This window comes from Spermophilus citellus (genome assembly GCF_964194105.1).
Source record: "Spermophilus citellus genome assembly, chromosome: 13".
NCBI lineage: Eukaryota > Metazoa > Chordata > Mammalia > Rodentia > Sciuridae > Spermophilus > Spermophilus citellus.
In genome coordinates, this window is record NC_138193.1 from 50,878,980 (window position 1) to 50,906,604 (window position 27,625).

Below are 27,625 nucleotides of genomic sequence, written 5' to 3' on the forward strand. Positions count from 1 at the left end.
TTTGGTTATGTATGATACTTAACATGATTTGTTTTTCCTCTATGCTTAGTTTTTCCTTTACTGTACTACCTCCTGCTGTTGGTTTTCATTGTTATTTTTCATTTCCTCTTCCTGTAATGTTTTGCCAAGGATGTTTTGAAGAGCTGGTTTTCTAGCTGCAAATTCTTTTAACTTTTGTTTATTGTGGAAGATTTTTATTTCATCTTCAATCCTGAAGCTTAATTACGCTGGATACATGATTCTTGGTTGGAACCCTTTTTCTTTCAGCGTTTGAAATATATTGTTCCAGGATCTTCTACCTTTCAGAGTCTGTGTTGAAACATCAGCAGTTATCCTGATTGGTTTACCCCTAAATGTAATTGCTTCCTCTCGTGGCTTTTAAGATTCTCTCCTTATTGTGTATGTTGGGCATCTTCATTATCATGTGTCTTGGTGTGGATCTCTTATGATTTTGTACATTCGGTGTCCTGTAGGCTTCTAGTATTTGGATTTCTTTTTCATTCTTTAAGTCTGGGAAGTTTTCTAGTATTATTTCATTGAATAGATTGCTCATTCCCTTGGTTTGGACCTCTGTACCCTCTTGTATCCCAGTAACTCTTAGGTTTGGTTTCTTGATGTTATCCCATAATTCTTGTATGTTCTGCTCCTGATTTCTTAACATTCTCGCTGAGCTGTCTATGTTCTTTTCAAGTTGAAAAACTTTGTCTTCGTTGTCTGAAGTTCTATCTTCTAAGTGTTCTACTCTGCTGGTAATACTTTCATTTGAGTTTTTAATTTGGTTTATTGTTTCCTGCATTTCCAGGATTTCTGTTTGTTTGTTTTTTATATCCTCTATCTCCCTATAGAGTTGATCTTTTGCTTCTTGGGTTTGTTTATGTAATTCATTGTCAAAGTGATTTTTCATTGTCTGAATTTGATGTATAATGTCTTCCTTGAGATTCCAGATCGTCTGAAGCATGTATATCCTGAACTCTTTGTCTGACATTCCATCAGCTGCAGATATTACCTCATCTAATGTTGAATTGACCTGTATTGTTTGTGGTCCTTTCTTTCCTTGTCTTTTCGTACTGCTCATGATTCTTTCTAGTTTTGTGAAACTGTTGTACTAATGTTTTTCCCCTTATATATTTGTATTGTTCTTGTATAGCTCCAAAATCCCTCTTTTTCGGAGAAAGACAATGTTAACAGATCCCAATATCAACAGTACATTATCTAAGCACAAGTTTTCATTATTAATACATTTATAGTTAGATTCTAAGACTATAGATATTGGTTTTAATTATTACTTAAGAATATATTCATTAGTTTCACAAAAGGCGTACCATATCTGGTGGAATATAGAAAACTTAATTTCAGACGAAGGATGTTATACTTAGAGGGAAAGGAGTGAGGGTATGAGATTAAACTAACTTAGCACCTTTGGAGAACTCTAACCACTAGACTGGTAATTTATGGAAGAATGTATAGACTCAACCTCCTATCTGTATTTAGATAGTTACCCTATGTATAGATAGCAAAAGTTAGGAGGTTGAAAGTGGGATAGAGAGAATACGAATTAAAAAGAAAAAGAAAAAAATAACAAGGAAGAAAAGAGAAATAAGAGAAGGAAAAGTGAAGTAAGATAGAAATAAAGAAAAAAATGGGGTGGAGGTGGGGTATATGCAATTCCTCTATATTATATTACTTTGGTAATTCAGTTGTTTATGCACAGTTCTTGGTTTCACATATGCTGAAGTTGTGGAAGAGAGAGAAGAAAAGAGAAAGAAAGAGAAAAAAAAAAGTCTCTCAGAACACTGTTTTTCTTGCTTCCAGTAGGTGGCGTTGTCTATTCCTAGCTTGAGCCTCTGTATTCAGGGTGGTGGGTATAGCCAGTGTGAAAGGAAATGAGCTTCCACTTGTATCTTCCCTGCTGTAGTCTCTGAGGTAGAAACCAGGTGCCTGTACAGTTGTTGTTTTGTGTTGATAGCTACAACCCCCAAAAGCTTGTGGGAAATATTTTGAGTTATCGCAGCTAAGGGTGGGGGAGTTGGAAACCGGGTACCTGGATTAGCCGCAGAACCGTGCTGGTAGCCACACCCCCTTTGATGGGTTTTAAGGGTTGATGGGCTTCCTCCGGACTAGCACTCGGGGCTGGTCGGACTTCCTCCTCCAGTCTGGCTGAGCACCTGGCGCGTCTTCCTCCCCGGGTCTGGCTGGGCACCTGGCGCGTCGTCTTCCTCCTCCGGTCTGTCTCTTTTTAATTATTTTAAAGCTTACACTTTTCTTGTAAAAATGTCACATCTGAAGTGTCAAAAAATTACTTTGAATGTCTTAATATTTGCTGCATTTTTTTTCCTATGTGTGTAACTTGTCTTTTTTTAGAACAGGAATATGTGCATGCTAGTGTTACTATTACATCTTTGTATGTTGAACTGGTTGAGCACTGTAATGACCTGAGAATACACTGCATAGAAATTTTTTTAAATATGTTTTTTGGGGGGGCTGGAGTTGTGGCTCAGTGGTAGGGCATTTGCCTAGCATGTGTGAGGCACTGAGTTCGATTCTCAACACCATATACAAATAAGTAAAATAAATGTCCATCAACAGCTAAACAATATTTTTTAAAAAATGTTTTTTGATAAATGTATTTCCAATTATGACATTATTGCTGATACTTTCCAATTTTTAAATAATAGGATTTACTTAAATCCATTGCTTCAAGAATGAAGAAGGCAATAGAAGATGATGTTTTTATTCCTCTATACCCAAAGAGGTAAAAGCTGTTAACTTTTGTATTGTTTGAAATAGCTCATCATATAATACAGATTTAAGGACATAAGGCAAGAGAAACTATACTGTTCTTAAAACATACATGTACATAGTAAGATGCAAATTGAGATTTCAACAAGTATTTCTCAGTCACCTGCTGTATACCATGTATGATGCTTAGCACTTGGACTTTGGATATTTTTGTTTGTTTAAATGTACGTTAGGAACATGAGCAGTTGCATAAAATGGTAAAAAGCACAGGTTCTAGAGGTTGGTTCTACCATTACTAGATATTTGATCTTGGTCCTTTCTATGCATTATTGTCCTCGTTTGTAAAATGAGTATAAAATTAGTAGCTATTTCACAGAACTTTAGGAAGACGAGAAGAGTGCTCAGATTAAAACAAAGCTTTGTATAAAAGTTAGAATAGTGTAAGCCTAGAACATCACTGAATGTCCAGAAACTGTAGCTGTGAATTATGTATTTACTTTATGAAAAAAAGTAGTATTAGGGCTGGGGATGTGGCTCAAGCGGTAGCTCACTCACCTGGCACGCGCGCGCGCACTGGGTTCCATCCTCAGCACCACATACAAATAAAGATGTTGTGTCCGCCGAAAACTAAAAAAATAAATATTTAAAAATTCTCCCTCTCTCTCTCTCTCTCTCTCTTAAAAAAAAAAAAAAGAACAAAAGTAAAATTAGAAGCATGGCCATTATTAGGTACATGCTTAACTATAGCTACCCATTAAGTAGTCACAGGATAGAAAACTTTGTGGAGTGGGAAGAAAGAAAGCTCTTGGCTTTTTGACTTTTTTGAGTCAAGAAGTGATGTCTGCATATAAAAATTCTTCCTTGGTAAGGTTTATTTTGAAAGTTTTACTGAAGTCCTTCTACATGTGATTTATTTGCTAATTTCTTTTAAGAGAGAGAGAGAAAGAGAATTTTTTTTTAATATTTATTTTTTAGTTTTCAGCGGACACAACATCTTTGTTTGTATGTGGTGCTGAGGATTGAACCCGGGCCGCACGCATGCCAGGCAAGCGCGCTACCGCTTGAGCCACATCCCCAGCCCTATTTGTTAATTTTTAATTTACACTTAAAATGAAAAAATTCCCCAGCCCTATTTGTTAATTTTTAATTTACACTTAAAATGAAAAAATTTACTTCCATCCTGCCCTCCATAGACTCAGATTTTGCCCTTCTTCCTTTATCCACATACCTGCATGCAATAATCAATTATTTTTATTTTTATTTTCTTCATACAAATAAAAGTAAATACTTATATATATATATGCCATTACCTTACCTTCCCCTTTTTTCTACAGCAAAGTATATTATAAAGTGTTGCATCCAGTTTGAATTTTATTTCATGTAGTACACTTTTTTAAAATATTTATTTTTTAGTTGTAATTGGACACAATGCCTTTATTTTATCTGTTTATTTTTAATGTGGTGCTAAGGATTGAAACCAGGGCCTCGCACGTGCTAGACGAGCACTCTACTGCCGAGCTACAACCCCAGCCCTCATGTAGTATATCTTTGAGATCATTTCATGTTATCATGAGAATTTTCCTATATTTTTTTGAAGCTGCATATAGCAGGGCATCATGTAGATATACTGAAACTGATAGACATCAAAGTGCTGAACTTACTAACAGTGGATATTGCAAATAAACTAGCAGACATACCATTCTATATATTTGAAAACGTATGTACAAGAGACATTCTCAAAAATGGGATTGGTGGGTCAGAGTGTAGATGTGTTTGTAATTTTTGATAGATATCAGGTCACCTCCATGTAGGGAACTTCCATTTATATTCAATTAAGGCTTAGTATGCTTGTTTAAAATAAATGTTTTTTAAAACTCTGATTCTGAAAGAGTAATTTGCATTTTCTCCTTTTTCTTTCTGTTGTCTCAAATTAGTGCTGTAGAAAATGAAACATCACCGCATTCCAAGTTCCAAGAAAGGCAATTCTGGTCAGCTCTGAAGGTAAAATAAAAATGCAGATTTATTTTTAATAGAGTTGACTATAAAACAAAGTGGTAGACTTTTTCTTAAATATTTTAGGCTTTGCAGGTTGTATAGTATCCACTAAAATACTGGATTCTGCCACTGTAGTCCAAAAGAATCACAGATAATATGTAAACAAATAAATATGGCTATGTTTCAGTAATACTTTACTTATAGACATTGAAATTTGAATGTCACATAATTTTTACTTGTTATAAAATATTGTTTTTAAAACAGCAATCTGTATACGGGGTAAAAATGGGAGTTCATAACCCACTTGAATCAAACTGTGAAATATGATATATTAAGAACTATGTAATGTTTTGAACGACCAACAATAAAAAAAAAATTAAAAAAATTTAAAAAAATGTAAAAAAAAAAAAACTTTTTTTAATGTCATTTAAAAAATGTGAAAACTATTCTAGCCCACAGGCCCTATAGAAACAAACAGAGGTTGAATTTAACCCCCAAGTCATAATTGGCTAACCCTTGTTCTAAAAAGTAAACATAAAGTCATTGTCAAGTCAGTAGTAATAGGAATGGTAAGAAGATGGGTTCAGAAGACATTTAAGATGTACCACTAAAAAGACTCAATTAATTTACATCTGAGAACATAAGGTCATAGCCAAGTTTCTGACTTTGGCAACCTTGTGACTTACTTAATATTCTCTGGGAATATTATAGGAGGTAAAGGAAGAAGAAAAGGCCAGGGAGGGAAGGTAAGGTCAGTTTTGGACATAATTAATTGAACACAGCTCTGGGACTAATCCAAAAGTCTAGGAGGCAATTGGATATATGAATCCAAATGTCAGGGGACAGATCTGAGTTGAGGTTTTGGGAGTCAGCTTGCATTTAGAGCCATGGTCTTGAATGACAAGTTCTAAGGAGATAGGGTAAAGCATGAAGAAAAGGCTATGGAAAGAACGTTGAAAATATTGACAGAAGAAGGGAAATGGAAAGTAGTGCTTTCATAGAAACCTTAGAACCCTTAAGAGAGTGGCCTTAAGGAAGCTAAATGAAAGATAAGCCAGGTGTAACAACACATGCCTATAAATCCCAGTGGCTCAGGAGTCTGACACAGAAGGATTGCAAGTTCAAAGCCAGCCTCAGCAACTTAGCAAGGCCCTGAGCTATACCCTGTCTCAAAATTTAAAAATAAAAAGACTGGGGATGTAGATCAGTGGTTAAGCACCTCTGGGCTCAATCCTAGATTTAAAGTAAAGACCAGCGTGTTAAGTGCTACCAAAAAGAATTAGGAGAGTTAAAGTGTTTATTAGGTTTAACAAAAAGACAGATCATATCAATAGATCATATCAGAAACAGTAGTTTCAATAGTGAATTAATGTTTGTCATGTGGTTGAGTCAGGGAAAGGACTTTCAAGGTGAGGGGACAACATCAGTGATAATATAAAGCATGACATTATAGAAAAATTGCATGTCATTCAGCACTCAGAGTAGTAAATAACTTCTGGAAAGAAAGCGGGGAATGCAATAAAATTCACAGGAAGATCTGGACTTAAAGACAGCTAGTATTTATTTTATAGTTTGGAGGACTTCACCAAATGCCCAGGTTATTATTCTTTATATATCAGAGCAATGAAGTTCTCAGCATTGACTGACTTCTTAAGGTCACACCTTTGCAACAGTGGCCCTGGCTTTAACAATGGTCCTTTATGAATCCTGGAATCCTGCAGCCTTGTACTCAGGATTGAGGAGGAAGATTGTTGGTCTGGAAAGGACCTAGTGAATTCATTTGAAACAGATTTGTGGTGGTTATCCTAGAAAACGAAAATAGAGTGAGCAAATAGAGGTTGTAAAGAAATAGGTATTTTTCAGAGATGTTTTCAGTTCTAAAGTTGACAGTTCCAACTAATTGTAATTGAGAGTTATAGTTAATTGACAGGCTAATTGTAATGAGAATTGAAGAGTATGACCAACTCTTTATGTTGGTTAGAGACTTAGAAAACACATGCATAATCCAGGCACAATTGTTCATACCTGTAATCCCAGCAACTTGGGAGGCTAAGGCAGGAGGATCACAAGTTCAGGCCAGCCCCAGCAACTTAGAGAGGCTGTAAGCAACTTAGTGAGATCCTGTCTCAAAATAAAATATAAAAAGTGTTGGAGATGTGACTCAGTGGCTGATTGACCCTGACTTCAATCTTTAGTTAAAAAAAAAAAAAGAAAGAAAGAAAGAAAAGAAAAGAAAACACATGTGTATTCACTTTATGTTTTATTTTAGCTCTTCCGAAATATTCTTCTTTGGAATGGAGTCCTTTCAGACAACACCTTGCAAGAGCTAGGACTAGGGAAGCTGCTAAATCGCTACCTTATTATAGCTCTTCTTAATGCCATACCTGGACCAGATGTTGTGAAAAAATGCAACCAGGTAAGTTGTGCAGGAGCAATTATGATTTTATCATTTTTAAAAATATAGCTATTAAAATTTTAGCAAATTAATTAAAATTGTGATGCTCACAAAAGAATAGACAAGTCAATAAATCAACAGTAGACACCCAGAAGCAGACCCTCTCTATTTAAGAATTAGTATACTGATTTGAAATATCACCAATAAGGGAAAATTACTTAATGATGCTAAGTCAACTGGCTCTTCACAAAAAGAATGTTAGATTCTTGCCTCTCACCATATACCAATATAAATTTTAGGCAAGGACTGGGGGTATAGTCATTGGTAGAGTGCTTTCCTAGTACATTCAGGGCCTTGTTCAACCCCCAGTACCACAATCAGTCAATAAATAAACCTCAGGTGAAATAAAAAATTGTAAAATTATAGCAGTAGAGGTAAATAACTATCAAGAGTGAGAGTGTCCTTTCTAAACTTAAATACAAATGAAGAAATAATAACAAAAAGCAATAGATTTGACAAAAATCTAAACCTTAAGTGGATCAAAAAAATTCATTGAGATTAATTGATAATTGTTTGATTAATTGTTAATTGTTGATAATTGTTAATCTGCTTTTCTAGCCACATATTATGGAAAGAATGTTCTATAAACATATTTTGTCTTCTGTACTTCACAATCTTTATGTTCAAAGGGGACTCTCTAATTTTATTGATACTTGTGATACAAAATTAATTTGATAATTAATTGATTAATTGATAACTGAAGACTATGTTCACTGGGCTCACTATACTATTCTTTCTCCTGTTATTTATTTTTGAAGGATGTTGAGAAAGTAGGAAAGAAGTTGTAACACATAACAAGGATTAAAATCTATGTTAAATTAAAAAAATCCCTTTGCAAATCAATAAACAATTCAAATGTTCTTTTTAAAAATGACCAAAAATACGCAAATCAAGTTACCAAAAAAGGATATGTAAAAATAATGTACAAATACATGAGAAAGATTATAGTATAATAATCAGAAAAATGAAAATTATTATATAGTAAAGACAATTTTTTTAGAAGTTGTTTACAGCCAGGTGCTAAGGTATACAACTGTAATCCCAGGTGCTCTGGAGGCTGAGGCAGAAAGACCACAAGTTCAAGGCCAGCCTTGGCAATTCAGGGAGACCCTGTCTCAACATAAAATTTTATTTTAAATAGGGTTGGAGTTGTAGCTTAATGGTGGAGCACATGCCTCACATGCATGAAACAATTGCCAGTACTACAAAAAGAAAAATGTGTGGGATCCATGTTTTTGCTGTTATTCTGTCTGTAATTCCCAGTGTTGGCATAAGCAAGAGCACTGTGACAAGAGTGCATAGCACAGTGGGTTCCCACACTGTGGGAGAAGGGACACAGGCCTACTGGAGAATATTTTGGCATGATGGGTACAAAACTTTTAAAGTTCATACCTTTGACTTCTAAGAATTTATCTTAAGTCAAAAATCAGAGATGTACATACACATATTTTAAATGTAAAGAATATTGTTGTAGCGTTACTTATAATAGAAGATAGTTGGAAACTACCTAAATGTCCCCTAAAACATCTTGGTCTGTCCAAAAAGATAAGCCTATAGTTGAAGAATTTTTAAGTATATGAGAAAATATATACTTTATAATTTCTAAAAAAAAAAAATACATATGAAATGATGTACCACTTCCTAGCCAACCATGATTTTTCTGACTGTAGTTTTCATATTGGGTATAGATTTGGACATTACATATCAAAAATTTAAATTATCATCTGTACTGTGTTTCAGATTTAGAGGGTCCTCTTTGAACATAAAGATTGTAAAGTAGAGAAGAAAAATATGTTTAAAGTACATTCTTTCATAATATGTGGCTAGAAAAGCAGATCAACAAAATGTGGGTTTAAGTTCTAGTCTCATTTATATATGAACTTCTTTGTTACATGAGAATTTTATTGATACTTGTGATACAAAATATGGGGCAAGCAAGTACAAATGGTATTAAATTCCAAACCAGTTTTGAAACTTTTGAAAAAAGTAGTCTGCGTAAAATTTTATAGGACCTTGGGCCTTCTTCAGTTAACTAAGTGTCTGCCTTTTTTTCTCAGTAATTGAAGAAGGTCATTAAGGAATACAATAAATCTTTTTCCTCATCCATAGTTTTTTAGGATTTTTTTGTTGTTACTATTACTGCTGCTGGAGTTCAAACCCAGGGCTTCACACACATAAAGCATGTGCTCCACACCTGGGCTACACGTACCTCAGCGCATACACATCTGCTTTATTTTAACTACGTATTTAATTCTAACCAGCCCTATTTATTTTAGAAGGTATTTTTGGGAATTTTTATTGAACATATATTATAATATTTGGTTCATTTTAATTTTTCTCTTATCTCCCCTTCCCCCACTCCTTTCACCAAGCACTGAGGATTAAGCCCAGTGCCTCACTCGTGCTAAAAGCAAGCACTGTGCCATGGAGCCACACATAAATCCTTTTATTTAATTTTTAAATATTTTGCTGACTTTACTAAAGCTTTCCCAAACCATGCATTACCTTCAGGAGGATGATTATAAAATGCCATTTTTTGTTGTTGTTGTTTATTCCAAAAGAACAATTGAATGCACTGCATTGATTCATTTTGCTTCCATGGACATTTAAAGCAATGTATGAGATTAGTAGACTATCAAAGCATAATTAATTTTTCTTTCACCCTGTATATCTTAGAATCACTCATTTGATTCCTTAACTCTAATTTGTTTATGTAGATCATGTACTAGGTGAAACATAGTTAGGTTAACTGAAAGTATCTTATGTCTAGGCATTGTGGTTGTTAGTTGTAAGTTATGTTTTATGTGGATTTTTTATCCCAGGAATACACAAGTATGGAAAGAATTATAAGCACCTCTAGAAAACATTCATAAAAGTAGTCTGTTTTAAGCTCTTAGCAATAAAGAATGATTTTTTTAAATGGCATATGACCTTTCACAAAATAAAGGAAATTTTCCAAAATTTTTATTGAATCAAACTGTAATATGGGAAGAATAATACTCAACTTGCATAATTACTGTGAGATTATGTTAGCAAGAGTCCTTAGATAATTATCATTATCATAAACCAGCCATGTGTTTTAATTAACAGATAGTAGTATGTCTACCAGAAAAATGGTTTGAAAATTGTGCTACGAGGACATCTATTCCCCAGTTAGAAAACTTCATTCAGTTGTTATTGCAGTCTGCACATAAATTGTCTGGGGATGAATTCAGGTAAGGCATGTTTCATCTTAACTTTCATAAGTATAGTTTGGGGATCTTGCATGAGCTCAGCAATTCTTAGAAATTTTGTATAATTTTTACAAACATTTGTACATTTATTATACTTCTCAAAAATCTGTTGACTTGGTAGAATTAGTACATATTTTTATGGTTACCTTTCAAATGGCCCACTGTAATCACACCCCATGCATATTCCTATTTTTAAATATAAAATCTTTACCAAAATAACATTTCCAAAAAATACATATGGAAATTTAGAATCAAAACTCTAAATCAGAAACCTCTTATTAAACATTCAAAATGAGAGCTGGGATGTAGCTCAGTGATCGAATGCTGGCTTACCATATAAGAGACCATAGATTTGATCCCCAGCACTGAAAAACAATTTCCATGTATTTTTAATTCTCTTGACTATTTTTAAAAATTCAGCACTCCTTCAATACAAGTGTGCATCCTGGTTTTTACCCAACAGTAGCTAGATCTCTGGTGTGAATGTCTCATTCGCAGCATCAAATGTTTACAGGATACAGTAGTGTTCTGGTAAATTGCCAATTGAAAAAAATTTACATGAAAAAGGTCAAATTTATAACATTTGCTGATGCCTTGGGGTAAATATTCCTACTCTGGCTTCCACCATAATGTCATTAAAACTGTAGTATAACAACAGGGATATGTTCCAAGAAATGAATCCTTAAGAGATTTATTGTTGTACCAACATCATAGAGTGTGCTTACACAAATATAGTTGGTGTAGCTGCTACACACCTGGACTATATGGTATGTGCGTGTATGTGTATGTGTATAGGGGTGTGTGTGTGTGTGTGTGTGTGTAAGTAAGTGTGTACGTGTATATATATATTGTTATGCTCGAATTCGGGACCCCCAAAGACCACCAGAGACCCAAGATCGATGTAAACAGCAAAGAGGTGTTTATTGCGAGCTAGCTCGGTCCTCCGCATGCACACACAGCAACTGGTGCTCTGAGATAGAGGCTGGTTTTTCAATATGTATATATATTTTATAGTCTTTCACTCCTAGGGCCATCAAATTAAGCACAGGAGAAAATGATGCAATCGAGATTCAGTAAGCACTAGATATATGAGGCTACTTCTGACATAGCACAGCATACTGTTTTACTCTAAATTTTTTTAAAAAAGTATATACTCTTAAATAATAATTAAAAAGTATTATAGGCCCGATGTGGTGGTGCATACCTGTATTCCTAGCTACTCAGGAGACTGAAGTAGGAGAATCACAAGCGCGAGGCCATGTTGGACAATTCAGCAAGACCCTGTCTCAGAATTTTTAAAGTTTAGAAAGGGCTGGGGATATAGCTCAGTGGTAGAGCACCCCTGGGTTCAATCCCTAGTAAAATGCATCAGGGCTTTTACTCCTTCTTCTCTTCTTCCTTCTACCAAAAAAAAAAAAAATATAGTGTAGTAAATACATAAATCACTAATATAGTTGTTTATTATCATCAGGTGTTATTACATAATCGTATGTATTGTACTTTTATATAGCAGCAGTACAGTAGGTGTGTTCACACCAGCATCCCCACAAACATGAGTAATGTATTGAATATGATGTTATCATGGCTGCAGTGTCACTGGGCAATAGAATTTTCAGCAATTTTCAGTCATTGATCAAAATGTCACTGTGCAGTGTGTGGCTGTAGGGGAAGAAGGCAGCATCTCTGTATCTCATGCTATATTAGGTACTGACATAAGGTTAAGCTTTTGTTTTGGAGTAATGAATAATTAGTGGGTCCTGAGTTCATCACTGTGCCTTCATAGCTCACTTTTTATTGGTGGTGGTCCTGATCTGGAAGTTGGACCGAGGACCTTGTGCATGCCAAGAACGTACTCTTCCACTGAACTACACTCCCAGCCCTGATGCATTTTTAAAGAGGGCAGTGTTTCTTTGTTTTGTTTTTCAGGAATGAAGTCAAGGAAATAATTCTTATTCTGGTGAAAATAAAAGCTTTGCATCAAGCAGAATCCCTCACAGAAGAGTATCACCTAGACCATCTTAAATCACTAATTAAAGAAGTTTGAGTACACTTAATAGGAAAGTACTAAAATGAGATTTATATATTTTAAAATATAATACTCAATCCCTTTGCTTGCAAACAAAACAAAAAACAAAGCCTGGTGCCTTTTTATTCCTTGTAATGGAGGGTAGAATTTCCAAAGAACAGAACTCCTCCCTCCATTCCCTCCTTCTGCTTTCCTGGAAAACTGCCCTTCCTAATTAACTGGTGCTTGAAGAAATTAAATGCACAGGGAGCAGTAAGAGATCAATCAGTATATCTTTGAATTTCTTTACTTTTCCAAGAGGGGAGATGGAGAAATCTCAGATGTAGCTATTTTGGCTTAGAGGAGCAAATAAGTCTTCTGCTTTGACCATAAAACTATGTTTAAATTGTAATTATTTTAACGACTCCTGTTTACAATTAATAAGGAAATCTTAATTAGAAAGAATTATGTATTAACTGGATAGTCAAATTGTCCTTCAGAAATCTGTACCAATCTCTTGTACCAAGACCAAATAAGCATAAGAGTGCCACTGAATCGCCACCAGTTATTATATTTGACAGATAAAAAGAATTGTAATTCTTTTGTTTTGGCTGTTAGCAAAAAATGTATTGGGTTGGACAATTCATTATTCTTTTTGAAATATCCATTCATTTTTTTTATGGGCTTGAAGGCCTTTATATTGTAAAAAAGACTTTTTTTTTTTTTTTTTTTTTTTTTTTTTGCCTGTCCTGTGTGGCAAATTAGTTTTTCTCATTTGTCACTTTTCTTTTGTATAATTTTTTTTTTTTTTTTTTGGTATGCTGCCGTTGCTTTTTTAGCAAGTTGCTGCTTTTTGGTCAGACCATTGCTGGAAAGCACTTAGCATTCCTTCACTATGACTGTCTCCAGCAATAATTACTGTTTTCATCTTAATTTTATCCTTTCAGACATTTATCTCTATGAAAGTATGTGGTCAGGTCCAATGGCCGCACGCCTGTAATCCCAGTAGCTCCGGGGGCTGAGGCAGGAGATCATGAATTCAAAGCCAGCCTCAGCAACAGCGAGGCTAGCTTTGAACTCATGATCCTCTAAGAAACTCAGTGAGACCTTGTCTCTAAATAAAATACAAAATAGGGCTCAGGATGTGGCTTAGTGGTTGAGTGCCCCTGAATTCAATCCCAGGTACCCCTCTCTAAAAAAAAAAAGACTTTTGTGTAATTTTTTGTTTTTGCATAAATGGCAGATTTTATTGCATGTGAAATGTGTAAATTTTTTATTATTAAAGTGTACATTTGTAAATTAGCCTCTGACTTTTGTATTTTTAACTAGAAATTTGTCAAATGTGTTCCCTTAAGATTTTTAAACAGAAATGCTTCTCTTGCGTTTCGTATAATGAAAAATATTAGAACATTCAACTATTCTGATAGTCTTTAATTTCGTTATACCTGAAGTTTGAAAAACTTCAAAGTTTTATGTTATATAATTCATAAATTTTTGTGAAATTTTACCTAATCATTAATGCAAAATTATTTTTTTTCTATTCCTATGAAATGGATGGAATGGAGAAGATACAACTGGCAAGAACAAAACATGGATTTGAGCACTCATCTCATATCTTAATTCTTTTCCTGGATTTTTACAGCTTTTTGTTCACTTAAGAATGTAAAGAGGGATATAATTCAATGGTAGAGCTCTTGCCTAGCATGTGTGAGACCCTGGGTTTAACACCCTAGCACTGCAAAAAAAAGAAAAGAATGTGAAATTTTTATAGATTAGATAGATGTTTATGTTTATCATGATGGAAAAACCACCTCAACACAATTGATTTTTGCATTTCTTAGGCCCCTGACAAAATGATACTTACATATGTAGATGACTCCTAAGAAATATCATGTGACACAGAACTTAAACATATCAGCCCAATATCCATCATGAGTAAATAGAGTCCTTAAACATTTATAAAGGACTTTAATTATTTCTAAACATAGGTTTAATTTGCTAAGGACTTTTTTCTAACAGTATGTGTATAAAGTGATAATATACCATGACTAAAAGGATTTATTCTAGTAAGTCAAGTTTGGCTTAACATTGAGTTCCATGCATTGTGACCCCAGCTACTGGAGAGACTGAGGCCAGAGGATGCCAATTCAAGGCCAGCTTGAGCAATTTAGTGAGAACCTGTCTCAAATAAAAAAAAAGGGGGGGGGCTGGGTTTGTGGCTCAGTGGTAGAGCGCTCGCCTAGCGCGTGCGAGGCCCTGGGTTCGATTCTCAGCACCACATAAAAACAAATAAAGGTATTGACAATTACAACTAAAAAATAAGTATTAAAAAAAATTTTAAAAGAAAAGAAAGGCTGAGGATGTTGTTCAGCAGTAGAGCATCCCTAGGTTCCATCCCCTGTACCAAACAATAAAAAATTTAGAGACAATCTGTGTAAGTCACCCATAAGCAGAGTAAAGGAGAAAAACCATATTTAGATGATAACAGAACCAATCATCTCAATGATTACAAAAGCATCTGACAAATTCAGCACCCGCTTAAAATACAAAAACCTCTCAGAAAACTAAGAGTATAAATTCCCTGGTCTTGTAAAGGCTATCCGTGAAAAACACCTAATGGTTAGTCATTAAACAGTAAGTAAGATATCTGCTTTTCAGCATTTCTGTTCAGCGTCATTCTGGAGTTTCTAGCCAGTTAAGACAAAGCTAGGGTAGTTGTTCATAAATAATAGACCATTTACATAGAAAATCTCATATAGGGAGAAAAAAGGAGTAAAAGACAAAAAAATATTTAACAAGATCAACCAGAATTAAAAAGTGCATTTAGCAAGATCATTATAGGAATCAAAGCCAGGGGGGCATGCTAGTGATCTGATAGAAACTTGTGATCTAATTTGAAACTTTAATATGCGTGTGTGTGTGTGTGTGTGTGTGTGTGTGTGTAATATTGGGGATTGAACCCAGGAGTGTACTGCCTCTGAGCTACATTCCCACCCTTTTTAAAACTTCATTTTGCAAAAAGCCTAACTAGAGGGAGCAAGCGTGTTCATGAATTAGAAATTTTAATTTGTATATTTAATGCATTAACTACCAAAATTTCATTGTTTTTTTTTAAGAAAAGGGGAAAAAAGAAATAGACGACTAGCTGATTTTAAATTTTCAAAGTGCAAAGATCTTAAAGTACCCAAAGCAATCTTGAACAGTTTGGAAGACTTGGAATATCTAATTTTCAAGACTATAAAACCACAGTAATCAAGACACTGTGGTATTATAATAAGAATAGATGAATATGTCAATGGATTAGAATAAAGAGTCTAGGAAAGAGACCTACATTTATAGTTTTTCAGTAAGGGGCCAAGTTAATTCAATGGGGAAAGCATACCCATATTGGTTGAACAACTAGATATCTAAAAAAGCCTTGACCCCATCTCATCTACACACACACATACACAGAGAGACATATGCACACCATAAAAATGGAGATGGACCATAGATCTAAATGTAAAACTCAGAAAGACTACTAGAAAAAAATCATAGAGTATTTTGGATTTGGAGGCAAGTAAAAATGACTTGTTAGGTTACAGAAAGAATTTACCATGAAAGGAAATTAAAAAAAGAATTGTACCTCATCAAAATTAGAAATTTATACAAGACTCTAGCATCTTAGGTTCTCTGGGGGAAAAAAAAAATTTATCACCACAGATACTCTCTTTAAAACCTACCGAAGAATGTGCTCCACCAAAATGAGTTAGTAGACAAAAACAGCTCAACACACCAAAGGCCCAATAGAGCTAGGCACTAGAGAGCAGGTCTGAGCATGATTCAACTGACAGGTGCAGGACTGCCTTCAAGACCCGGGTTAAAACTGTGCTCAATCATATACAGGCTAGTCTTCACCATATATAATACCCATGGTAAAGTTTTCCAACCCATGTTCACTTCACATACAAGTAGATATTTTTATCACCAGACATAAGTTTTGTTTTGACCTACTCCTAAAAGCTGGAGTTTGATTCATCATAGCTCTGATAATCAGAAAATGCTATTTGCTCCTTCTGCCCATATTCTGCGAGACATCAGTTGCCCAGTAGACACTGAAACCCTGCCAGATGTCCTGAGGTAAGTCTTCTGGTTAGCAGAAATCAGTTATAACCTTAGCCATGAACTTCCTCAGAGTAGCTTTCGTAAACTCTCAGGGAAGCTGAAGCCAGACTGACCCAAAGAATGTCATGTTCTTGAAACCTTAATTATGTAATAATGGCAACACTGAAAGAATTCCCCACGCAAAGACACTTCGCAGGAAGAATTCCAATTTTATTGCAAAAAGCTGTGTGCTTATAGGGGAGATGGCAGGGCTTAGATAAATGGCAGGCCGCCCGTTTATTGGCAAGTTCTTCCAGATATCAGCTCCCCGCCCAGGAATTAGTTCTCATTGGGGCTAAGGTTCCCCGCCAGCGAGGTTTGAAATTGGCGCCGGCGGGAGAGTTCACAAGGGCGGGAACTTTTCGCGCCACTGCAGAGAAGAAGAAGGTAGGAAGAAGAAGTCCTTAGGCGCCATGTTGGGGTTTTTTCTCTGGGGTACGGCTGCCGTTTATACTTTTCCCAACAAATACTATCTTTTATACTTGGTAATAGGTTTTTCAAAACTATTTTGTTTAGAAATATATATGTAGGCAATAAACTCAAAGAAATATAAAGGAATAATTAACAAAGTCAGGATGGTGTGTGCACCTGAGTAAAGGAGGGACTTCAGACAGACAGGTTTCTTAGATCTTAGTAAATGTCCTATGTCTTTCATAGGCATCACTCAATGTTCTATTTCTTAACAGTGAGTACATAATGTTCATTTTATTATTCTTTAAATCATACAATATCATATTAATGATTTGCTTCACAATTAAAAAAAAATCCCACCCATTCCCCTTGCCCTTCCATGCTCCATAAAGAGCATTCTGGTACCACTCTGACTTCCATTGTAGCTTTGTTTCCAGTTAAGAAAGGAACATAGGGCCATTTGGCATATACATTTCTCCTCTTAGAGTACTAAACTGATGTGCAAGTTTTATTTTTAACATACTAAAAAATAAATGCTTAGTAACTCTCTCATAAATTAAATTAAATTGGATTTAAAATAAATCCTCTGGCAACCAATACATCTTTAGCAAGTAAACAAATGATTTCTCAGAATCAGGACGTTTTTGATGCTTCAATTTCTTCCCATATTGCAGCTTCAATTTTTGAAGTGTCATATTCCCTCATCATATCAAACTCAAGCCATGGTTGACTCCACTTCTGAGCTTCTTTCATCTGTTCTTCAGTTAAACAAAGATCAAATCTTATTCCTTTAATATTAAAAGATGGACGTTCCCAGCGTTTGGACCAAGGCTTAGGCTTCATTTTTACTTTGAGCTAAGCAAAATTTTAAAAAGAAGAAGAAGAATTAGGCTGATACATAAATAAAAATTCTTGTAAAGTTTTCATTAAGATGATTCTTTCTTATTTTATATGTACTTTCAGTTCCAAATGTACAACACATACCATATTAACAGGAATTTCTTTGCTAGACTCTAGTGTTACTGGCTTCATATTCATATCAAAAGTGCTGTATTCAGGAAGGGCGTCTCGTAAGTAAAGCAAACTATCATCCAGCCGTTTCTCTAATTTGATCACTTGGATCTCATGGATTCGAGGATTATACAGTTCAAAGCAAATCTCAACACCTAAAAAGAAAACATTTTCAGAATCTAAATCAGAATTCCTGCAAATGCTGCACACTACAGTAAAAGCTATTTCATAAGGAACCAACACAAGGTTTTGCATGTACAAAATATGACATAAATTTGTAATTTTTTTTTTTAATATTTATTTTTTAGTTCTGGGCGGACACAACATCGTTGTTTGTATGTGGTGCTGAGGATCGAACCCGGGCCGCCCGCATGCCAGACGAGCACGCTACCACTTGAGCCACATCCCCAGCCCCAATAAATTTGTAATTTTTAAGATGAAGGAGTATTGAGGCTGGGCATGGGGGCACATGCCTATAATCCTGCCGCAGTCTGGCTGGGCACAAAATCACGAGCCACCCAAGCAGGAACAAACTTTATTATTTGAAAATGCCGCCAATGGCACCCCCCCCCCAACAATCCCCATGGACCCACAAGGTGTTCTCCCAGCACACCAGAGGAAGTTCCTCCCCACCCCCCAATTTCCTTCTTCTGTACTTCCCCAACCAATGGGAACTCTCCAGGAGTCCTATAGCAGGCCCAGGTGAACAGCAGGAGTCCAATATCCATATGAATGCAAATCTTAACATAATCATATCATCTCAATGGCTAGCTGGTGTCACCTTTCAACCAAAAATGCCATGCATCATATTACTTGGCTGTGGCTCTTAGCATAATCCTAGTGACACAGGAGGCTGGGGCAAGAGGATCACAAATTCAAGGCCACCCTCAGCAACTTAGGGAGGCCCTAAATAACTTAGTGAGACCCTGTCTCAAAATAAAAAGTGCTGGGATTGTGACTCAGTGGCAAAGTGCCTGCTTAGCATGTGTGAGGCACTGGGTTCTATTCTTAGCACCACATATAAATAAATAAAATAAAGGCCTGTTGACAATTAAAAAAATAAAATTAAATATTAAAAAGCAGGGTAGGTATGTATGTGGCTTGGTGGTTAAGTGCCTGCCCCTGGGTTCAATTCCTAATACCAAAAAAAAAAAAAAAAAAAAAAAAGAAGAGTTCTGAAAAAAATAGAAATAAGTTAAAATCCATTTAAATAAAAAGTAAGGTAGAAAGAACAAGAAAAAGTAAGAAAACCTGAATGAGAATAATAAAGTCTAAAGAAAAATATCTTCTATAAATGTTGTCACATATCTGTTCAATTCTTATAACATGCATTAATTTACAGAATGTCTTCAGTAAATGCAATCTCTGTCATATCTTTGTTCATTTCCAATTACCTGATTAAAAATTAATCATCAATATTAAGAGTAATAAGATTAATGATCGTAAAGAGTAAATGTTATTTTAAGTTTGGTTTAGTTGAAACCTCTTTTAAGGATGGGCCTTTTTATAAAAAAAATCAGAAAATGTACACATTTTATTGATGGCATTGCAGTTGTTCTACATTTTACTATATTATGTAGAAAACACAAGATACTTTGTAAAACCAAAAACAAGCACTGAATCAAAAAAAAAGGTAAGCTATGTTTATACAAATAGCCTACATTTTTAACACATTGGTCCTCCACATGAAGCAAGCTAGGAACAGCTTTGAGTATGTCAAGGTACCACAGTAATAATTTAATTATGCCATCTGTATTAACAAACGCTGATATTTTATGAAACAATCCCAAGAGAAATATAATCCTATTATATACAATTAACATTAGTATCAGGATTCAATCCAATATTTACCGTACACCATTTCTGTTCCAGTCAGTATCTAGAAACTATGTCTATAGCAAATCAAAACAGGTAAAATCCTTCTTCACTCATGAAGTTTACGTGCTAGTGAATGATGAACAATAAAGAAACAAGCCAACAAGGTAATTTCATATAGTGAAGACAAGATAGGGTGATGACACTAGAAGGGACAACAATCAAGGAACAACAATCAGGGAAAGCCTATCTGAGAAGATGACATGTAAACTGATGCTATATAGGTCTAAAAATGCTCCAGGTAAAAACAACAAAATACAAAAAAGCCCTGGGGTTTTAAAAATGTGTCATGTTGGAAAAAAAACAGGGAAGGGCCCATTTGGCTGGAGCAAGTAACTTGGTATGCAAAGTTTTGTGGTTTGAATGTCCCGTCCAAAATTGTTGTTGAAAATCTTTATTAGAATGGTATTAAGAAGTGGGACCTTTTGTAATAGTACCTTATAAAAAGGCTGGAGGGAACTAGCTTAGGCCCTTTTTACTCCTTCACCACCAAGTGAAGACACAACATTTGTCCAATCCACATGTAAATCAACAAGGTACCATCTTGGAAGCCAGGGATTGGGGCCCTGCCTCACAGAACCTGCCAGTGGTTGGATTTCTCAGCCTCCACATCTGTGAGAAATAAATTTCTGTTCTTTGTAAATTACACAGTCTGGGCATTTTGTTATAGCAGCACAAACAAGTTAAGATAACCAGGAGTGTAAACTACAGACTGCACAACTGCAGGCAGGAAATGATGGTGACATGAATAATTGTGTTTGCAATGAAGAGGAAGAAAGAGACAAAATTAGGATGTATATTTTGGAGACTGAACCAAGAAAACTTACTGACTGAATATGTAAAAGAAAGTAAATTATTTGAGTAAACAGGTGGGCAGTAGTAGCATTTATAGAAATAGAAAAGACTGCAAGAGAACACTCTAAGAAACAAAGAGCTGTATTCAAATTGATTTATGCACATAAGACATTCAGATGGAGACACTACAGAGGCACTTGCATGTGCACATCTAGAACTAAAAAGTAAAAAGGATCAATCATGGGGATAACCATTGTGGGAATTATGGGGATGGTATATAAAAATACTAGGCTAGAAGGAACCACTTTAGCAGGGAGCACTGATGGGGAAGGTCAAGGCTGGTTACAATAGTCAAACATACTATAGAGAATGGCAAGAAGGAGCTAATGTTTTTTGAGTGTTCTATGTCCAGTATTTCATGTACAATCAATAGCTGATTGACTAGAACACTGTGAGGAAGAAACTATTAACATTTTAGTCTTCAAGAAGAAAAATAAAACACATCTTTTGACTCACAGTTATATTCATTTCTATTTCAAGACTTCAAACTAGGCATGATGGGTGAACACCAGGAGGCTGAGATAGAAGAATCAATTGCAAGTTTGAGGACAGCCTCAGCACCTTAGCAAGGCCCTAAGCAACTTAGTGAGACTGTCTCAAAATAAAAACTCAAAACAGCTGATGATGTAGCTCAGTGGTAAAGTACTCCTGGATTCAATCCCCAGTACCAAAAAAAAAAAAAAAAAAGACTTCAAGTACATGACTTGATGGGAGATACCAGAATCTGTAATCGATCAAGTCCTACTGAATTCCTATGTATCAACCCCACCTGTCATTACAGAATAAACAAGACAGCAACTACTCTCATATTATCAGCTTCTCTGAAAATATTACTTCACCACTGGAAACCATGAGGCATACAACTTTTAACTACAAAAACTTTACATGTCCTGCCATTTAAATTCATAATCTTCCTAGAATTTTACATATTCATCTACCTTATTAGACATAGCATACAAACACAATTTTGCCTGCTTTAAATGCCTCCAAGGTTTATAAAACAGTATAATTGTGGTGACTGTTTTCTGTCATAATATAAAGCAAAATGGGAAGATTCATTTTAGGAGCAAGTAATTCATAGAACATTGTTATGTCTGTCTTAATGTTCTCATAGATTATTCACTCCTAAAAGGAATATCACCAATGCTTTATAGTCACTTGTTTCCTCCCCTGTTGCTATAGTGAGTACACTTCTAATGGCTATTGTCCCTATAATAAAGGAAGCATCAAGAATAAGCAGACCACCAAGTGTATGTAAGCTGTAACCACAACTCACAATTCTGGATCCATTCTAAGGCCAGAAGGTCCTTACCTTTCCTCAGAGGTGTCCATGTCCCCCCACCAATTCACTTTTAAGTTTCAGATGTCTTGTTCCAGGAAGCAAAAAACAAAAAGGAATCCTTAGATAACATTTTCTAGACAATTAAAATAATAAAATTAAGCTTACCTTGTCCTTCAATAGTATTCCTAAGAATAAAGGTAGCTCCAAGTCCTTTTCCTGATCTATGGATGCAAATACCCAGAAACTGGCTGATTTTTCCACTGGCATATGGGTCAGCTGTAGTAACACGAAGTATGCTTCCTACCAATTCAAAAGAGAAGTGAACTTGTATATGAGATGCAGAAATAAATAACATTTCTAGGTAATTGACCTTCCTAAACTTTTTAATAAAATATTAGGAATAAATGCCTCCTCGGGGCAAAACCCTGATATGTAAAGAATAGTGTTCTTTGCAATAGGGAAAACTAACCTTCCAACTACTAAGAATAAAGGCATCCAGCTCTTACTGACCAACATAGAACTCTGGAATGTGGAGTACTTTTCTCCTTTCTAACATATCTCTTCTTTCTACTTGAAATTTCAGAGGATTTGTTCTTCCCCTTGGAGGAATGAATTCAGGACTCAAGAACCTGTTAAAAAATACAAAGAACAAAATGAATTAAAAGCAAACTTAGGCCACTAAAAGAAAAACCTGTTGCTTTAAAAAGAAATGGAAGAATATGGTATTGACATGTTATTTTTCACTTCCTAAATTAGGAAGACAATTTTATTTCTAAAACTGTGGTATCTAAAATTATTGTTAATGCTCCTAAAAACAGCTAACAATTCCTGAGTACTCACCCAGAATTTTGTTAAAAAGCTTTATGAAACATCTAAGTAGCTGATATAGTTTGGATCTTAAATGTAACCCCAAAAGCTTATATGCTAAAGGTTGTTGGCACCATCAGGAGACAGTGGAGCCATCAGGAGTTGGGGCCCAGAAGAAGGAAGTTAGGACAGTGGGAACAAGTCTCTAAGGATTGTTTTGGACCCTCGCCCTGAACTCTCTCTCTTTGTGCTTTCCAACCACCATGAAATGAGCAGTTTCTTTTGCCACACACTCATTCCATGATGTACTATGATACAGGTAAAAGCAACAAGGACTCATCCAAGCAACAATGGACTGAAACTTCTGAAACCATGAGCTTAAATAAAATATTTCCTCCTTTAAATTGATTATCTCGGGTACTCTGTCACAGCAACAGAAAGCTGACTGACACAGTAGCATAAATTAACCTTTTTAGAGACTAGATAGGTTTAGTATTATCAATTCTTTTTTAAAGGTGAAGAAACTGAAGCTTGAATAAGTAACTGATCCATTATTATATTAATTATAAATTTATCAAGTCAAGATTTAAATGTAAATATGTCTGTAAGTCTCCAAAACCTATGATAATAACCACAGGCCTCCTTCACATTGAGTTGTAACAATAAATTATGTTGAAAAGGTATAAACATATAAAACACCAATTACAAACTGACTTTAAAAATAATCTTCCTATTTTCTTAACTGATTTCAAACTTGTTATGAAATATTTCACATATAGAAAAAGCATAAATGACATTAAAATTAATATTCACCCATCTTAATAAATAAATTAGCAATGTAGTTGAAGCTCCTGTGCATCCTTCCTACTCTACTATTGTAAATTTGGTTATTAGTCCCATAAATTTTTCTTTTCTTCAATTTTCAACTGAAAATTCTCAAACCAACCAGAGTTGGCATGATACAACCATAACCATGCACCTTTACCAACTGCTTACATTGCTATATTTGCTTTATATGTGCATATTTTTCCTAAACATTTGAAAATATCTAATAGCAAGGCATATTATTCTCAATAATTAAGGTCAAGGACTTATTCCATATTATCACAATACCTTTATGACACCTAAGAAAATTAGCATTAATTCAATAATGTATTCTAATATATAGTTCATATTCAAATTGTATTTAATTATCATGGAAAGATCTTTTATATCTGATTGTTGCCTACTTCAAAATATAATCAAGCTTTACACATTTTATCTGGCTGTTAGTCTCAACCTGGTACTATTCCCCAGCTTTGTATTTCTATTAACATTGACTCTTTTGAAAAGCCAAGGCCAGGGTGAAGATGCAGCTCCATTAGTACAGTCCTTGCCTAGCATTTGCAAGGACCTAGGTTAGACCCCCAGTACTGGGAGGAGAGAGGGGTGAAATTTGTTTTAAAAAGAGTGAGAAAAGTCAAGGCCAGTATATTAGAGACCATCACTGGACCCTGGATTTATTTTTTTCCACAAGCCTAGACTAAGGTTAAGCATTTTGGGTAAGAATATTACAGGAGATGATGGCAGTGTCTTACTCTGTCATATTAGGAGGTCCATTATAATAATACGAAATCTTGCCACAATTGCATTAGGTTTGATAGCCTGGTGAAGGTGGAGCATGTCCCCTTCACATATGCATGTATGTCTGGGCAATGTATAATACTGTTTAGCATGGTTTTAAACTCATAAAAATGGTATTATACTATATCAATTATTCTAAAGGTTTTTTACATAAATCATGTTTGTGAAATTAATCTATATCTTGTTTGCTCTCATTCATTTGTTTTTTCACTTTTATGCAATATTTCAATGTATGATTATATTTGCCTATTCACCTCTGATGGATATCTTAACCACCTCTCATTTTTAGTTTGTTACAGTAATGTCATGTTCATTCTTGTACATATGTGTTAGAGTACCTTTAAGTTGAGTGCCTTCTAGGTGGAAAGTTATACATAACTTCAAATTTACTACATTTTACCAAATTGTTTCCAGAGTATACAGTTTACATTCCTTAAATGAATTTTATTAAGAGCTAGCCACTAAGAAATACCTTTTCCACCTTCAAAAGAAAAACAAAAGTTAAAGAATATCTTTTTCTGAATTGCTAAGTTCCCTAAATCGAAGTTTATTTCAGTTTAGAACTACAGAATATTTTAAATGTTTTTTTTTATAAAGAAAATTGAAATCTAATCAACAACCTACAGCCCTTCCAGAAAGCCTCTAATCACACTGTTTTTCCTCCTAAAATTTGCTTTTAAAAAATTTCACATGGCTCTACAGAAACACTTCCTATAAATCTTACTTTTAAATTTGCACGTATTGCCTAGGTTACCAATATTCATTTAAGTGACCGAGAATTTTACTTAAGACTGTTTGAAGAGCAAAGTTTTGGGCCAACAGATTTCTACGTATGGTGAAGGATTTGGGGAAGAAAAGACCAACTCTGATACAAACAGGTGTAAACAAGATGTGCCTCAGAGGAAAACTATGGTATAGTAAAAGAGCTTCAAGTCTGGGGAATTCCTACTTGAAGTTCTGACTTACTAAAACTGCAAAGAAGTTCGATGCTAGCTTGGAGACAAGCGGTGAGGACAGAACTGAGCTGGGCGCGCTCCAGGGAGACGGAGCCGGCGGCCTCCACACGCGCACGTGCAGAGGGGTGCCGGGCCGCGCCGGCCAGCCAGACCTCCGAGCCAGTCCGCCTCCCGCCCAGCACGGCCTCACCTCCTGTCCTGGTCCGGGGGTCGGCGCTTATCCACAATGACCGGTTTCGGTGGCGGCCGGAACTCGCCGGGCTTGGAAGGCCCAGTGCTCTGCTGCCGGCCGGGCCCCGCGCGGACCCCTGCAGAAGTGAACAACAGAGATCAGGACTCTCCGTGCAGCCAGAGACAGGCAGAGCCCGGCAATCTTTAACAACCTGCAGAACAACAACCAAGTCGCTCCTGCACACCTCTCTCCAGCATGGTCCTCGCGGGCCCCAGTACTAAAGCCCCGCTCCACTTACCGCAGGCCACAGAGGCAGGTGCAGGGAACAGCGCCCTGGCGGCTCGGAAGCTCTGGGCCAAGGCCATGGCAGCCCCACAACCACCTAAGGTGGAGGCGGCCATGTTGGCTCACTCAGGTAGAAACTACAACTCCCAGAAAGCAATGCGATGAATGCGGCCAGATGGTAGGTGTTATGGGACAAAATATGCAAGAGCTTCTCTTTCGCGACTTCCTCCTGAGAAACAGCTGGGCCAAAGTCCCTGAGATTACAGACAGCATTACCCTTTTAAGGAACTAAATTTCAGTTTGAACTGGGAGAGATCCAGCAAAAAAATGTAAATTTTAAGTCTTGTTAGGAAATTTGAGGGGCTGAGAGTACAGCTAAGTGGCAGCTAAGTCTGCTTGCACAAGACCCTGGGGTTCCAACCCCTGCAACCAAAACATAAAACAAAACCAAAATGAAAAGAAATTTGTGTTTCTCGGGAATAGTGAGCTTCTGGAAGGATTTAATACTTAAACTAATGTGATTATTGGTCATTTTATCGAATCAGTGTCCCAAAGTTACCTCAAATTCAGCATGTCCATTCAACATAGTCTTCTTTAAGCTTCCTTCCCAGTATTGGCTTCAACATCCATTTTTTTGCTCCAGGGAAAAAGTGCTATCTTGGTTCTTCTCTGTCTCTCCGTGGTAAATAGCCTAAAATTATGCTGGGCACCATCAAATATCTCAAGAATCCTTGCTTTCTCATCTTCCCATCCATATCTCTAATACATGTTACCAGCCTTTATCCTCAGATCACTGCAAGTAACAACTATTTCATTGGTAGTCTGGCCTCTCATTTGGTTCTTCTCCACACAGCAACCAAAAAAGATAGCTCAGAAATGCAGACATTATTTTTGGTTTTTCCCAGTTTAAAGCCTTCCACAGTTTTCTACTGACCTTGCATGAAAACAAAATTCTCAGAAAACAACTAATCTCTGTAGCCTGCTTCCAGGTTCTCTGGCTTGCCATGAGCTTATACATGATCCTAAAAAAGAAGACCAGGTTCTAAGGGCAGAATCAAGGTGCTTTGAGGAAAGACAGGGTCTTCTATTTTAACTACAGCTTTGTTAATTAGAACAAGAACATATCCTAAAAATAACAAGGAATCATACAATCAAAATTTCAGAATGGCTAAATTTTGCCTATTTTTCCCACCTTAAAAAAAAAATGTCAGACACTTAAGGAAGCTTAAAAGGGAGAAGAGGCAAAATTGTGACTGGTGGTAGTGAGGATTTTTCTATATATTGTTATACTCAGAACAACTTGACTATCACCCTTGCTAGGACTGTCCCTATGGGTGAGGCAGAGAATAATGATAGACCTTCACAGGAGGTAGGCAGAATTTTCTAACATTCCCAAGTTATCCCTGCTGCCCTACCCATCTAAGGATGAGAAGGTTTTGCAGAGTTTTACAAAACTTACAAAATGTACCTAAAGAATCTTATTTAGTCCCCTTCCATGTTCCTGCTTACCCAATATCCATCATGCCTTTCTTGACCTTACCTTAGCATGAAGAACAAGCTGTGGTTTTAATGATTCTACCAAACAACTTCATGGAGTAAAATCAAAAGAGCATAGAGTCAGCTCAATCATTTCATAAACTGATTACAGGAAGACAACTTTATTTATTTCTATATTTTATAGTCATAGGAAGGAGAGCTTGGACATCATTACATAAGGGAATGAAGTATTCTAGGCAAAGTCCCCATGTCAGGTTATTGTTACATCAGGATTTTTTGTC

At 35.8% G+C, this 27,625-nt stretch overlaps 2 protein-coding genes across 2 annotated transcripts in view; one reads left to right on the forward strand and one right to left on the reverse strand.

Annotated features, from left to right (window-relative positions):
• GCFC2 (GC-rich sequence DNA-binding factor 2) overlaps positions 1 to 14,587 on the forward strand; it is a 47,299-nt gene extending 32,712 nt beyond the window's left edge. Inside the window, exons 13-17 of the mRNA XM_081264152.1 lie at positions 2,676 to 2,752; positions 4,674 to 4,740; positions 7,004 to 7,150; positions 10,280 to 10,404; positions 12,349 to 14,587. Coding sequence (XP_081120278.1) covers positions 2,676 to 2,752; positions 4,674 to 4,740; positions 7,004 to 7,150; positions 10,280 to 10,404; positions 12,349 to 12,466 — 534 coding nt within the window. The 3' untranslated portion in view covers positions 12,467 to 14,587. The remainder of the gene's footprint in view (positions 1 to 2,675; positions 2,753 to 4,673; positions 4,741 to 7,003; positions 7,151 to 10,279; positions 10,405 to 12,348) is intronic.
• A 2,673-nt stretch (positions 14,588 to 17,260) lies between these two features.
• Positions 17,261 to 25,995, reverse strand: MRPL19 (mitochondrial ribosomal protein L19). Its single transcript, XM_081264158.1, has 6 exons — positions 25,861 to 25,995; positions 25,581 to 25,698; positions 22,515 to 22,633; positions 22,170 to 22,304; positions 17,966 to 18,147; positions 17,261 to 17,836 (listed from the first exon to the last, which is right to left on the reverse strand). Exons 1-6 carry the CDS (start codon positions 25,961 to 25,963, stop codon positions 17,615 to 17,617), a joined length of 879 nt encoding a protein of 292 aa, XP_081120284.1. The 5' UTR covers positions 25,964 to 25,995; the 3' UTR covers positions 17,261 to 17,614.
• Positions 25,996 to 27,625: the final 1,630 nt, after the last annotated feature.

Excerpts from the sequence above, each read along its gene's own strand:
- MRPL19 (XM_081264158.1), bottom strand. The coding sequence starts at position 25,963 with ATGGCCGCCTCCACCTTAGGTGGTTGTGGGGCTGCCATGGCCTTGGCC. Across the intron at positions 25,699-25,860 it reads ACCTGCCTCTGTGGCCTGCG|GGGTCCGCGCGGGGCCCGGC; the intron begins GTAAGTGGAGCG and ends TCACTTCTGCAG. Across the intron at positions 18,148-22,169 it reads GAATACTATTGAAGGACAAG|GTGTTGAGATTTGCTTTGAA; the intron begins GTAAGCTTAATT and ends TTTTCTTTTTAG.